General features: G+C 42.6%; 1 protein-coding gene across 9 annotated transcripts in view; it reads right to left on the bottom strand.

The window, feature by feature from the left end:
• The window catches only part of ENPP2 (ectonucleotide pyrophosphatase/phosphodiesterase 2), a 127,918-nt gene that overhangs the window by 75,890 nt on the left and 37,545 nt on the right, over positions 1-14,483 (bottom strand). For all 9 annotated transcript variants that reach the window (XM_055431662.2, XM_055431666.2, XM_055431669.2 and 6 more), the window contains exons 2-3: positions 14,267-14,369; positions 2,787-2,942 (exon numbers count right to left, since the gene is read on the bottom strand). In XM_055431662.2, the coding sequence (XP_055287637.1) occupies positions 2,787-2,942; positions 14,267-14,369 (259 nt within the window). The remainder of the gene's footprint in view (positions 1-2,786; positions 2,943-14,266; positions 14,370-14,483) is intronic.

Raw genomic sequence — 14,483 nt, 5'->3', positions numbered from 1 at the left:
GGGCACCAGAGGGTGAGATGGCTGGATGGCATCACTGACTCGATGGACAAGAGTTTGAGTGTACTCCGGGAGTTGCTGATGGACAGGGAGGCCTGGCATGCTGTGATTCATGGGGTTGCAGAGTCGGACACAACTTAGCAACTGCACAACAAATACATTCTAAACACATAAAACAGTCTAAGTTTGCACTGAAACACTGATTGTGCTTATCTCTGGGTCAGTATAGTAGTATCTCAGAGATCTGTTTTCTCCTTCAACCTTTTGTTATTATTTTATATTTGATTTTTCCACATTTGGCCTAAGGTATCTTTGTATGCAGGGACGTGAACTACTTTAAAGTGTTATTCTCGTCTATACTTATTAAACTTGGAAAGAAAGGCATGAGCTACGTTCAGAGAGAGCTAAGCTAGAGTCAGAAGATCCGTTCAAGTTTAGAAGCAGCTCTAAAATCAGGAATTGGGGCGGCTGAGATGATGTGTCAGGAACAAGATGCTCAAAGTAGAGAGGAAATATAGAACATTCGTTAGTTCTTCAGCGCCAAGTAAACACAGGCCACTGGTTTGAAATAACATTCTGAAGCCAAAAACTCTGCTGGAACATCTGCTCCATCCCTATATTCAGTTTATAAGGATCTCAGCATTTCAGTTGACAAACCCACAACTCAGAAAGCCGGGAGAGGTTCCAAAGGGAAAAGGAAAGGAACAACAACAAAAAACACGGCCAAACACTGGGAAAATGTATTATGCAAAAAAATAAATAAATAAACAGCCTAATAGCACTCTCCTTCTTTTGAGGAGGGGGGAAAAATCTGAACTAGTAAGGAGCTGACACACCTTTTCACATAAATCAGGGGCTATTCCTTTAGTAAAGGAGAACAATATATCTATTTCTAATATCATTAGAAAACTCAGACTAACGTTAATGATAATATGAGCTAGATTTTTGAAATGGTCATCTAACCATAGAAGTCTAAAAGCAGGTAATAATTTATGAAGAGAGCTGTGCAATCTCTGTATCTAATGGTCTTAATACAATGAACTATTACTCAGCCATGAAAAAGGACGGCTTCCCTGGTGGCTCAGACAGTAAAGAATCTGACTACAATACAGGAGACCTGGGTTCAATCCCTGGGTCAGGACAATCCCCTGGAGAAGGAAATGGCAACCCTCTCCAGTGTTCTTGCCTGGAGAATCGCATGGACAGAGGAGCCAGGAGGGCCACAGGCCATAGGATCACAAAGAGTCAGACAAAGACTGAACAGCCAACACTAGTGCTTCCGATAAAGAACAAAATTGGGTCATTTGTAGAGATGTGGATGGACCTAGGGACTCTCACAGAGTGAAATAAGTCAGGAAGATAAAAACAAATATCATATATTAACATATATATGGAATCTAGAAAAACGGTACAGATGATTTTATTTGCAAAGCAGAAATAGAGACACGGACGTAGAGAACAAAAGTATGGACAGGGGGAGTGGTATGAACTGGGAGATTGGGATTGACCTGTGTACTGCTGATACTATGAATAAAATAGGGAACTAATGGGAACCTACTGTAGAGCCCGGGGAGCCCTGCTCAGCGCTCAGAGCTGACCTACATAGGAAGGAAACACAAAGAGGAGATCTACACACACACAGCAGATTCACTTTGCAGTGCAGGAGACATTGACACAGCACAGCAAAGCAACCGTTGTTGCTGTTCAGGCACTAAGTCTTGTCTTTGCAATCCCATGGACTGCAGCCTGCCAGGTTCCTTGGCGCTCAGCCTTCTTTAGGGTCCAACTCTCACATCCGTACATGACTGCTGCAAAGGCCATAGCTTTGACTAGATGGACCTTTGTCAGCAAAGTGATGTCTCTGCTGTTTAATACACTCTCTAGGTTTTTCATAGCTTTGTTTCCAAGCAGCAAGAATCTTTTAATTTCATGGCTGCAGTGATTTTGGAGCCCAAGAAAATAAAATCTGTCACTGCTTCCACTTTTTCCAAAAAATAATTTTTTACAAAATGACCTTAAGAGCAGGGTTGTTTGTTACCTTTCCCAGAGAGTCTGAACATGAAGTTGCCCAGAGGAATGGGGGATAATCTACAAGATGACTGCAAAGTACCCGCTAAGTGTTAGACTTTGGAAATGCAGCAGGTAGAATGGGTCCCCAAAGGTGATTTTCTCAACTAATGCATGTTCAGAGACCTGTGTATTCCACCTTCTATTAGAGAAGAAGTGTAAACAAAGGTCAGGAACGTGCAGAAGAGGATTTTAGAGCTTCCTTGAGCATGCAACCCCAGGAAGAATTCCAAAGTGATTTTGGACTTCCTCTGAGAAGAAGTAATGACCTCAGAGTAGACCCACAGTCACTGTACGGTAAGATGGAACAAAGCCAGTGTTAGAACCTGGGCAGGCAAGCAAAACGAGTACAGTTAAAACCGATGCCCCAGAAAAGAGCCCAACACTTTAAGAACGTGCAAAAGTTCAGTCCAGGTATCCTAGCAGTGAGCGAGGGACAGCAAGAGATAGAAATCAGAAAGATGAAAGAAAAATAAATGGTCATAAGTATCCCCAACTAGTAAATGATGACTGCAGCTGTGAAGAACTCTCTGTGGGTTGAGTCTTGTGTGGATACAACGGTCAAACAGGGTGTGCTCGTAACGCATCTGACAGTGGCCCCAGGAGCAGAACCAGAGGCCACAGTTTGGTCTGTCCAAGGCAGGGTGGCAATGGCAGGCTGCTGAGCAGCAGGGGTCATTAAGCCAGCTCACCAAGACTGGCGAGGGCTCAAAGCTACGCACCTGTCTTCAAGCAGAGCTCATCAAAGTCAAGGCAGCAGCTGCTGTAGCTCTTACACAAGTTGTCACATCGACAATCAGGGGGTCCAGCCTCTTGAAGTTCGAAGCATCTGCCCTTGCAAGATCCGGAGATGTTGATTGAGGGGGAGTCTGATAACACTGCAAGAGACAAGAGACAAGGGCAATGGGATTAGGGAATAGGTCATGTCACTAGGGGGCTTCCCTGGTGGCTCAGATAGGAAAGAATCCACCTGCAATGCAGGAGACCTGGGTTCGATCCCTGCTTTGGGAAGATCTCCTGGAGTGGGAAAGGCTACCCACTCCAGTATTCTGGCCTGGAGAACTCCATGGACAGAGGGGCCTGGCGGGCTATGGTCCATGGGGTCACAGAGAGTTGCACGACTGAGCGACCTTCCTGTCAGGTCACTCTGGCAGGGAGGCGCTGGGGAGAAGAGCATGGTGGTGCAGGCAGACTTGAGCTGAGCAGCCTGGCTCCACCTCCTGCTGGCTGTGAACCTCAGCAGGCCCTCTGGCCAGTTTCCTCATCTGGAGAGCGGGGAGACCAGTAACAGTAACTGGAGGCTATGGTGAGAATTAAATGAGATACTGAAAGGTGTCAGCCACATAGAAAGTGACAAGCGCTGGCTACTGGCTTTACTACTGTGTACAGGGATTATTACCACAAATCCGTGTCTCTGTGGACGTTTTGATGCCAACAGAGAACAGTACTTTGAAGTCTACACTTAGAAGTGTTCGTTCCCCTGTTCAAAAACCCACCGTTTCTGTAAGGAATGTGCATGCAGGCTCAGTTGCTCAGCCATATCCAACTCTTTGCGACCCCTGGCCTGTAACCCTCCAGTCTCCTCTGTCCATGGGATTTCCCAGGCAACAATACTGGAATGGGTTGCCATTTCCTACTCCAGGGGATCTTCCTGACCCAGGAATCGAACCTGCATTTCTTGCATCTCCAGCACTGGCAGGCAGGATTCTTTACAATTGCAACCAGAAAATTGAGCCTAAAAGTTCTGAGAACCACCTGAACAGATGGGGTTGAAATAAAAGACTTTTAAGATCTCTTCCAGCCGTAAAACCTACAAAGGTAACTAGAGTTATACAAACGTAAACTCTACAGTCTTGGAGAAAGAAAGGATTAATCAAGGAGTGAAAAAAAATTAACCAGTAAGTAGTGCTAGGGTAACAGGCTGGCTGGAAAAGTCAAGCTGGATCCTCATCCCAGCTTACAGAGCAAGTCAGAGCTGCACAGGCTAGTATGGAAGGAGCTGTAAAGTGGATACACATGTTTTTTTAAACAGCAAAGAATGGAAAACTGTTCTGGTTGACCCAGGGATCGAACCCAGGTCTCCTGAATTGAAGACAGATTCTTCACCATCTGAGCCACCATGGAAGCCCTGGTAGTAAATGTGTATATTATATTTTCTGTTAAAAATAGAGATAGAGAAAGCAATAACGAGAGAGATAAACGTAAGATAAAGTCAGAGGCCAGAGCCAGAGATGAGAGAGTGGCTGGGGACAGAAGCACGGAGACAGGTACCAGGGTGAATCTGGAGGAGGACACGGCACCCACCCCGGCATTCCTGCCTGGGAAACCCCAGGGACAAAGGGGCCTGGCGGGCTACGATCTGTGGGGTCACAAGAGTAGGACATGACTGAGCACACAGCACACGCCAATGTGAATAACACTTTTTTTCACTGTAAAAAATTCTTTACAGAAATTATATTTGGAGAAATGAAAAAGAGAAAAAGTAAGGAAACTTCTTACTTTTCTGCAGTTTGAAACTTCTGTTTTACAAATGTGTTTTTGGTTTTTTGATGTTTTGCTTGCTTACTTCTCCCTCTCATGCATACATATAACATGTACCTATATGCGTATAAGTAGACACGCATGTGAATTTACGTGCATAAAGGATATATTACACAATATATAAATATCCTGCAAAGTTTATTTATAATGTTATTTTAGTTCCTTGTTTATGTTTATGAATCCTCTATTTTTTTATAATCAGAATCCATTACTTGTAAAATCAAGAAAACACCAGAGGCAGGGAGAGAACATATATTTAATGACATTTCTAGGTTCCCCAAAGCCATTTATCTGAACATCCTGTTCATCTGTTAGTTCTCTGTCCTCTTTCAAGTCAGTCACCCGACCCTGACCTGTATGGTGTTAGATCAGCTCAGCTAAAGCAAACAGATTCACCTGACCATGAGATGCGACACGGTTTTGCATGGTTGATTCTGGGATCTTCAGAGACATACAAATCACCCCCGTTCAGCTGAAGAAATAATATCAGGTTTCCAAGGCAATGCCTTACCTCTGGTTCACAAACCACATTTTTCTATAGACTTTGCCCAACCAATCAAGAGACATGCTGAACCCTGAGGAACTGTGAGAGGAGGGTTGAGCAGTAGAGAAAGGAAAGATAAAGTCCCGCGGTGAAAAGCGAATGCAAGAAAAACGCTTCTAACTGAAACATTCCTTTTATAAGGATACTGCTTAGAATCATTCCAGCACCCATCTATTATGATAAACTCTGAGCAGAATTTGTGCTCATTAACTGCGTATATAAGCACACTTAGCTATCCTTAGGGGAAGAGCTGGGATAATCAGAAGAGCTTCAAGGGCACATTGTTCGCAGATGCTCACCCGTGCTGTCTCCTTTGCGGCGTCTCAGTCAGCACGTGAAGTTTTCCTCCATTCACGCCCTTTGCTTTCCCCTCATCATAATCTCTTCCTTTTTCCTATTTTTATTTTCAAAAGGTCTGTATGAATTCCTAATCATTTTAAACCTTTCTCCATTCATTCTATCAAAGTGATTTTTACTCCTTCCTTCCAACAATAGTTATTCTCTAAGTTTACCACTCACTTTGCTTTTGAAAATAATTGAATCTCACACAATAGCTTGCCCCTATCCAATTATCATCTTCCTTGCCATCTTCCTTTAACAGCTTTGCTACACTCATAATGCAAAGATATAGCTCATAAAAAGTATTGTACTCACTATGGGGTTACTAGCAACTTCCAAATAAGAGTGAATTTCTGGGCTGGTGTGGATTAGAGATTGTTGTTGCTTAGTTGCCAACTGTGTATGACTCTTGCAACCCCATGAACTGTAGCCTGCCAGGCTCTTCTGGCCATGGGATTTCCCAGGCAAGAATACTGGAGTGGGTTACTATTTCCTTCTCCAGAGGATCTCCCTGACCCAGGAATCGAACCTGGGTCTCCTGTGTTGGCAGGAGACTCTTTACTCCTGAACCACCAGGATTAGGGATACATATGCCCAAACTCACTCCTGGCTGACTGAGATTCCACTGAGAACAGCAGGAAGAGAAATAGGAAGATAGATGATGGAGCCATTTGTCAACACTTCTTCAAAGCCAGTAAGTCCAAGAGCTGAACGGTTGCACCTTTTTTTTTTTTTTTTAAACAAAATAAAGTGACAGAACAAAGTTCACCTGGCTTTTCCAGGGCCTGTTCCGCCCCCGCCGTCTTCCTTCAGAACGACTCCCAGCCCTGATTCCCTCTGCAGCTCGTCCCCAGGAGCCGGCTTTTTCATCCCACCCAGGTCCTGGGCCCCTAGCCCCGCACCAGGCCGAGCTCAGGTTTAGGACTGTTCTTCTTCTTGGACCTAATTGAATAGTCAGATATGGAAGGATTCTCTGACTTCTTATATACCTGAATTCTAAAATCTGTAAAGCCTTCCTTTATCAGAACTAAAAACTTCAGAACTAACGAGAAAGACAACAAGGAAACAAAACGAACTCTACTGACGGAAGTAGGTCAGAAAGAGAAAAACAAATACCGTATAGTAACACACAGATACAGAATCTGGAAAAATGGTACCTGAACCTATTCGCAGGGCAGGAACAAAGACGCAGACATGGAGAAGAGACTTGTGGACACAGCTGGGGAAGGAGAGGTGGGGCGGATTGAGAGGAGCATGAAGCAGGCATGCTGGTAAAGCAGACAGCCGGTGGGACGTCGCTGCGTAACTCAGGGAGCTTAGCCGGTGCTCTCTGACCCCTAGAGGGCGCAATGTAGGGGCAGGGGCCTGCGGGCACCCAGGGCCGCTTCACACTGCAGTGGGGAGTGGGGAGTGAAGTGCATGGGGTGGGGGCCTGCGGACACTCAGGGCCGCTTCACACTGCTGTGCAGCAGAAGCCAGCATGACACCGGAAAGCAATTATCCTCCAATTAAAAATAAATTAAAAACAAATCTGTCCTAAGTGTGATGGGGGTTTGAAACTTCATATGAGACACGTGCTAGCACTTTTATGAGATTCAAATGCCATTCTGTCTTTTGAATTACATATTTAAATGATATTGTTTTACTTCAAAAGAACAAGTCAGTTCCAGAATCTTAAAAAATAAATGTCACAGGTCTATACAGACAAAAGTTTCCTTTAAATGTTAAAATATGTGTATATGTGATGTACATAAAAACAATGTTGTACGTTTACTTTTCCCAGAAGTGCAATTTCATGATTTAAAAAACCCACCAATGTAAAATTGGATTTATTGCATTCAGACTCATAATTCTGATAGAAACAAGTGAAATTATTTTTACTTAGCTAAGTAAACCTTCTTTCTAAAACATTCCGTCTTACCATACCTCCACAGAGCACTGTGGAATTCTGGTGCCATTTATGTACAGAAAAAAAAATATTGATAATTTAATTAGACTATTCAAAACAACCTAATTCATTACAGGAGCTGTGACCTAAACATTATTTCATCCTGGACTCCCAATCACATTTCCCGCCAAATCTCTCTGCAAAATGGAAATTTTCAGATTTGGACGATGGCCAGTGAGGGCGGCTGTGTTTAAGTTTGAAAATGCTTAGCCCAGCCTAAAGCTGGACGATTCTTTTAAGTTTTGTCTGGTCCTGCATTCAGTCTGCACTGTGACCCGCTCTCTTTTCCTCCCATTTTCCATGGTTCTCAGCCTGAGGATTTCCTGAAAGTGAGAGGCAAGTCTTGAAACAGACTGTGAGTATGCCACCTCCTTTTCGAGAGCACGGAAACAGATCTGGTTCTCCAGTGTCGGCCTGCCTTGTCTGAAGCATAAAATACAAGGGAAAAGGCAGACAACGTGGATGACAGTCAAGATGCCGGCCAACTCAAGAGTGAAGTCCCGTCTAACACCTCTTCTGGCATATATGATGTGTTCTTTCTGGTCCTACTTTCTTGCACTGAAGTTGCCATTTTTCCTTGATACTCTTGACCTCATCTCTTCGAAACAGCACTTAATACAGGCCTGTGTGTCAGTATCTCCACTTCCTAAATACATCACTTTCTATAAGTATCCATTACTTCAGCATTATTATGCTCTCCTCTTCTTCACAGCTTCTGAACCAGATTTCATAGACAACTTTTAAAAATTAATAGGTCCATCTGGGAAGTTTTCAAACACCTGTACTTTCAATGTTTTTAAATACAACATCCTCATGCAGCAAGACCCCATCAACTACAAGAAAACAGGTTTCTAGATGATTTGAATGAAATTTGAGTCTAATTTCACTTGTAAATCACTCAAATAACATGTATGATCATAGTCAGTAGTATAAGTCTGCTACCAAACAATGAAACGGCATTTTATATAGCAGATACTGTCAATTTGATGAGGTAAAAATGGAGACCCTGGCCTTCAAACAAATTTGGAGATAAATGCAGTATATCAGCATACACTCAACACCTTATATTCTTATCAGTCTTAGTATGGCATGTTTGTTTTCAAGAATCTTTTCTGACAAAGAGGCAATATTATCCCCATTTTCCTGGTTGGGAGATCAGAACTCTAGTGAAAGAGAAAATCGCTGAGTCATCTCCAACTCTTCGCGACCCCATGGAAGACAGCCCACCAGGCTCCTCTGTCCATGGGCTTCCCCAGGTACGAATCCTGGAGGGGGTGCCATTCCCTCCTCCAGGGGACCTTCCCAACCTAGGGTTGAACCCGGGTCTCCTGCACTGCAGGCGGATTCTTTACCATCTGAACACCAGGGAAGGCTTCAGAACTCTATACTTTTTCAGTGTGTTTTTAAATACCATGTTCTCATGTAGAAAGACCTCGTAAACTACAAGAAAACAGATTTCTAGATGATTTGAATAAAATTTAAGAGTTTCACTTGTGTAGTACTCCACTGTATAGCACAGGGAACCCTACTCAGTGTTATGTGGCAGCCTGGATGGGAGGGGACTTTGGGGGAGAATGGATATGTGTATATGTATGGCTGAGTCCCTTTGCTATCCACCTGAAACTATCACAATACTTTTATACTCCAATATAAAATTAAAAATTGTTTTTAAAGAAAGAACCCTAGGCCTAAATTAAGCTAGCGAAGGCCTAGCTACAATTTTAGATCATTTGATCGTACCTACAATATCATTTTCATTAACAAAGGATTTTTCAAATTATGCACATAAGCTCTGAATTTTAGATGTTCTTTTTAAGACATGATTTTGGAAGATATAAGCTATGTTGAACTTTATTAAAGATGGAGATTTATGGTTAATGCAACAAGATAGAATATTCAGTATAGTTTTTTTTGCTTGTCAATTTTAGTCTTTAATTTTTATGAAATTTGGAAATTAAAGAATAGTTAACGCCCCTTTCTATGGCATACAATTATGATAAGCAATGCATAAAAATCATCAGGAATATAAACTAAATTGATTTTTTAAAAGACAATCTGCAAAATACCCATTTTTAAGTTATTTTAAAAGTTTCCTATTACAATGTGTGCTTATATAATTTGGACATTTTTTTGCTTACCAGGTTTTTGCCTACTATTTACTATGCTTTTCAACAGAAATTGGAACAAGTTTTATTAGGTTCACAATAAAATCTTAGTCTGAATTCACTCCTTTCCCTTTTTTAAATTAATGGCTTCCCAGGCGGCTCAGTGGTAAAGAATCCACCTGCCAATGCAGAAGAGGCAAGAGATGTGGGTTAGACCCCTGGCTCGGGAAGATCCCCTGGGGTAGGAAATGGCAACCTGCTCCAGTACTCTTGCCTGGAAGATTCCCTGGATGGAGGAGTCTGGTGAGGTATAGTCCACGGGGTCACAGAGAGTCGGACGTGCCTGAGGGACTGCGCGCGCACGCAGTCGCTTTGCAACACCGTGTTGGCTTCTGCTGTGCGAAAGCTGTATTTCTCTTAAAACTCCCTGTGTGTAGTGGAGCATGGCCAGTTACCAGCGCTGTGATACAGGGCTGCTGGGCCTGCCCCCTGAGCACGGGGCCAGCCAGGGCCTCCAGGGGCTCCCAGGTGGGCCAGAGCCCTGCACACAGGCCACTGCTGAGTGGGGGCATGTGTGTGCACGAGCGCGTGAGCACGTGTGGCCCTGTGCCCCTCCACCCTCCGCATGGCCCACCTTCTACACTAAGATTCAATATGCTGCTTCCTATTGTATATTTTGGGGAAAGTGAAAGTCACTTAGTCATGTCCGACTCTTTGTGACCCCATGGACTGTAGCCCGCCAGGCTCCTCTGTCCATGGGGATTCTCCAGGCAAGAATACTGGAGTGGGTTGCCATGCCCTCCTCCAGGGGATCTTCCAGACCCGGGAATCAAACCTGGGTCTCCTACATTACAGGCGGATTCTTGACTGTCTGAGCCACCAGGAATTTGAGACTTTTGGGGAACGCTTTGAGTATATATCAGTTTAAACTTGTAGGAGAGATTTTTCTATCATGCAAAGTAGGTATTTTTTGTAGACTGAAGGTTAATCAATGTTTTAATGCTTCCGAGATAGAAAATTATCTGTGTATACACAGGAAATATACATATATGTACAACATGGAATAAACATGGAACTCAACTCTCTGCACCACCTTCCAAGAAAAGGTCTTGATAGTTTCAGGTGGACAGCCAAGGGCCTCAGCCATACATGTACATGCATCCATTCTCCCCCAAATCCCCTCCCATCCAGGCTGCCACACTGAATCAGCTATACGTTTTCATATATCCCCTCTTTTTTGGATTTCCTTCCCATGAAGGTCACCACAGAGCGTTTGTATAGTTCTAAGATACATGAAAAATCACTGCACCTAAGTGCCATGTAACAAAGAACAGAAAAATGCATGCCCTTCTTTCCATGCTAATTCAGATCATTGCGTTCCACTGACTTAAACACCTTCTGGTTTCAACATTAGATTTAACATAAAGTCCCAGGATGTGACAGTCCTTCTAATTTTCCTTGCAGAGTAACGGCTGAGGACAGTCACCTGTCAGCTTTGCAGTTCTTCCAAGCTACTGCCTCATCATTTAAGTGCCTTTGCATTGTAGGATGAGATGCCCAAAGCTATCAAATGAACGTGCACCTTCTCACTCCTGTCACCGTTATCTGCTTTCTCCAGGATTCACAAAGCAAAGTGTTACTTGTAAAGCTGTCAGTGACACTCTTAATTTCACATTTCCCCATGAATTTCACTTGCATTCATGTACTTTTAAACTCTCAAGCCACTTGAAAATGATGGTGACTTGAACAAAGCTTTCAAGTCTCTGTAGCCAGTTATTCACAAGCTTACCCACTTCCCTTTGTCTTTCAAGTATGAAGTTGCTTCTCTCAAAGGATATCCCATTCCCACCCAGAGACTGGAAGAGTATCCATCACCAACTCCAGTGAAATAGATTCCACCATGACACAAATATTCACATGAGCACATTACATGAGTGTCGCCTGTATACACATAAATTCTCTTTCAACTTTCAAGCTGGCTACGTCAGATGTATGGAACAAGAATGTCAAACTGAATCACACATATTCTTTACATTCTCTTTGAAAATTTATTCCCGGCATCTCATGTACCTGATGGTCCATGATATTTACCCAGCAGACTTGTAATTAGTTCTGCTCATTTCATATCCTCTAATAAATCTATGATCTGAAAGAAGAAATCTTATTTTACCATAACTTCCAATAGATCACCATATCCTAACAAAAAATCCAGCTATCAAGTGTGCCAGCTAATTAATTATAATAGTTTGCACGGCCACAGCCTTGACATTAACACCCACCACAGTCCAGTAGCAAGAGTCTGCATGTGTGCAGAACGTTCCCAGCTACAGCTGAGGACTTGGAGGTACTACGTTTCCTAAACAAGAAATTGAATGCTAGTGAATGAGAGGTCTTGCCCCAGTCAGTCTGAAGCTGGCTATACATCAATATCCTCTATGTTCCTTCTACTTGGTAGAACAATCTTGAAGCACTGAGCTTCTCAGGAATACTCTGGAACACGGAAGTGTCACTGACAGTAAGCATGGCAGCCTCTCCTCCTAGCATCTTCGCTAAAACGCATTAACAGCTCACCCAGGGTTTTCCTACACGCAGGCTTTGCGGGCAGAATCACCAACCGCCAGCGTCGTCTCAGACGCACAACATTTAAAAAGATGAAAACGCTTCAACTCTCCACACTACGCTGTCACTCAGTTTCCAAATACGTCACGGTCTTCATTCGGGAGAAATCAATCACAGAGCCTCAACAGCAGTAAGCTACATCAACAGAAATTTAAAAATAAAAAGTGCCAGGGACATGTATCTCGAGACTAATTCTTCCTAGCAGTAGAATTTTCACTAATAAATTATTTTGGAAGATACCATAAGGCCAAAAATAATCAATGATTTGATTCAATAATTCAAGAAGCAAATATTCTGAAATATAATAGATTTAGAGATGATAATTTAGATTATATTATCATTCCATTAATTCTTATAATTCTTTTTAAATAATGCATGGAAATTATTTATTATACACAAAATATATTTGAGGATTATTAAATCTGGTCTATATTTTTCAAGTTCTCCTGCAGAGAGTACACACATTCAAAAGGCAATGAAACAAAACAGACAGACTCCTGTTTTTCTTTTTTAATCCAGAAGGAAAATTGGAAATCACCGAGGCCCATTCTCCATTGTACAGCTAAGGAAATGGAACTCACAAGTGACTTCCTCAAGACCACCTGGCAGGTGAGACAGATCCAGGGTGCCAATCCAGGGCTTTCATGACCATTTTCAAAAAAAAAAGTCAACTTCGAAAATAATGGGTGACTTGATTTTACACCATTCATCAGAAACGTCACTTTTAATGTCAGTTTTAGCCAAAGGAATCTACTAATACAAAGAAGGGAAAAAAGTTCCTTTGAGGGTCCACTGGAAAGAGCCAGCTGAGGGCTCTCAAGCTCGCCCCCATGGCCGAACTAAAGGCCTGATCCTCGCTCTTCAGTCTGAGCAGTTACAGGCAGTATGAGCAGGAGTTACACTTGTCTGGAACAACCATTTGTTACCAGCAAAAACAGGATCCTCTGGCCTAGGGGTCCACTTTCCCCCCTTGCCCAACAGAAGACAGCTCATTCTATCACTGGTTCCCTGGGATGCGATTTTATGATCTATCTTCTCAATTTCAACCCAAGCACACTCCACTTGGATTCACTAAACCACTTCTGATGTAATTCTTTCGCCCTTACTCAAACGTCACTTGCTTGAAATAAGGAAGGTTCAGGATTCCATCAATGCATGGATCATAACTTGGCTAAGAAATGCTCGTGCTGGCTAAAGAGAGACAGGTGACAGTCTTTTATGAGTCAGGTCAAGAAATCCAGTGCAGAGAAATACGGAATGCACAGGAAGGCCAACAAACATGCTGAGATGTCAGGAGAAGTCAAGAAAAGATTGCCCCCTAGAGTACCCGTTACTTAATATGTAATTTTTCTTTATAAAACCATCAGCAGCTCCAATTTCCAGGAAATTAACCAACTCATTACTTAAGACCTGGTCAGTTAAGCCTCCTGGATCTGCACAAGGAGCTCCTTTATAAGAATTCCCATACTGCTTATGGCACAGTGTACATTGTAAAAGGAAACTCTTTCACTTCAGTTCTGTTAGTTAAGTCATGACACACTATGAAAACTTACCTCTCCTTGGGCCAAAAGAAAAATCAGGGAGAAGTCAATCTCACAAGCTCTTCTAAGCACCTCCTCTCATATTTTTCCTGTTTTAGGTTAAACCTTCATCTCATAGTCCTGAACTTTCATAAAAACAATTCCTTGTCTTTTTTTCTTTTTACTTCCATCACTCTTTTTCTCAAGGTCAGAACTTTCTGGACACAAATACTAGATCTCCTATCATATGACAACAAATTACACTCACAATATCTTTACTATCAAGTCAGCACCTGTTCTCTCCACTTCTTTTCAGCCTTGTCTGTTGACAAGAGCTTTAATTTATCTTACCATTTATAAATTCAGAGGACAGAGATTTAAACAGTGAAGTAGCAGGAAGAGTTCATAAAACGTTCTCTTACTAAACCACGTTCCCCCATCTAAACTGTACAGAGAGCTGATTTTATTCCAGAGACAGCATGAATTAGTTACACTGCAAGATTAAAGGTGCATTTCTTAACGAGTGGACAGTGATCACTTTTAATATTTTAAAAGGACTGAAAATGGGCACAGCTGCTACACATACCTGTAGGAGGGCCTTCATCCCATCCTTCTGCCCTCTTAACTCGACTTGCTGTGAATCCTAAGCAGATATTGACACCAACAGCAAAAGTGAACAGAGATATTACCTAAGAGAAGAAAGAGATCAAATTGTCAGTGCAGCCAGACAAGCCTAAATCAGATTCCACGAAGGCAGTGCAAATGACTTCAACATCACCATCCAACCCTGCAGCTTCCCAAAT

The sequence above is a fragment of the Moschus berezovskii genome, chromosome 16, assembly GCF_049115385.1.
Source record: "Moschus berezovskii isolate FMDL1 chromosome 16, NW_MosBer_1.0, whole genome shotgun sequence".
Lineage (NCBI taxonomy): Eukaryota > Metazoa > Chordata > Mammalia > Artiodactyla > Moschidae > Moschus > Moschus berezovskii.
This window is presented reverse-complemented; position numbering and strand designations above follow the sequence as displayed.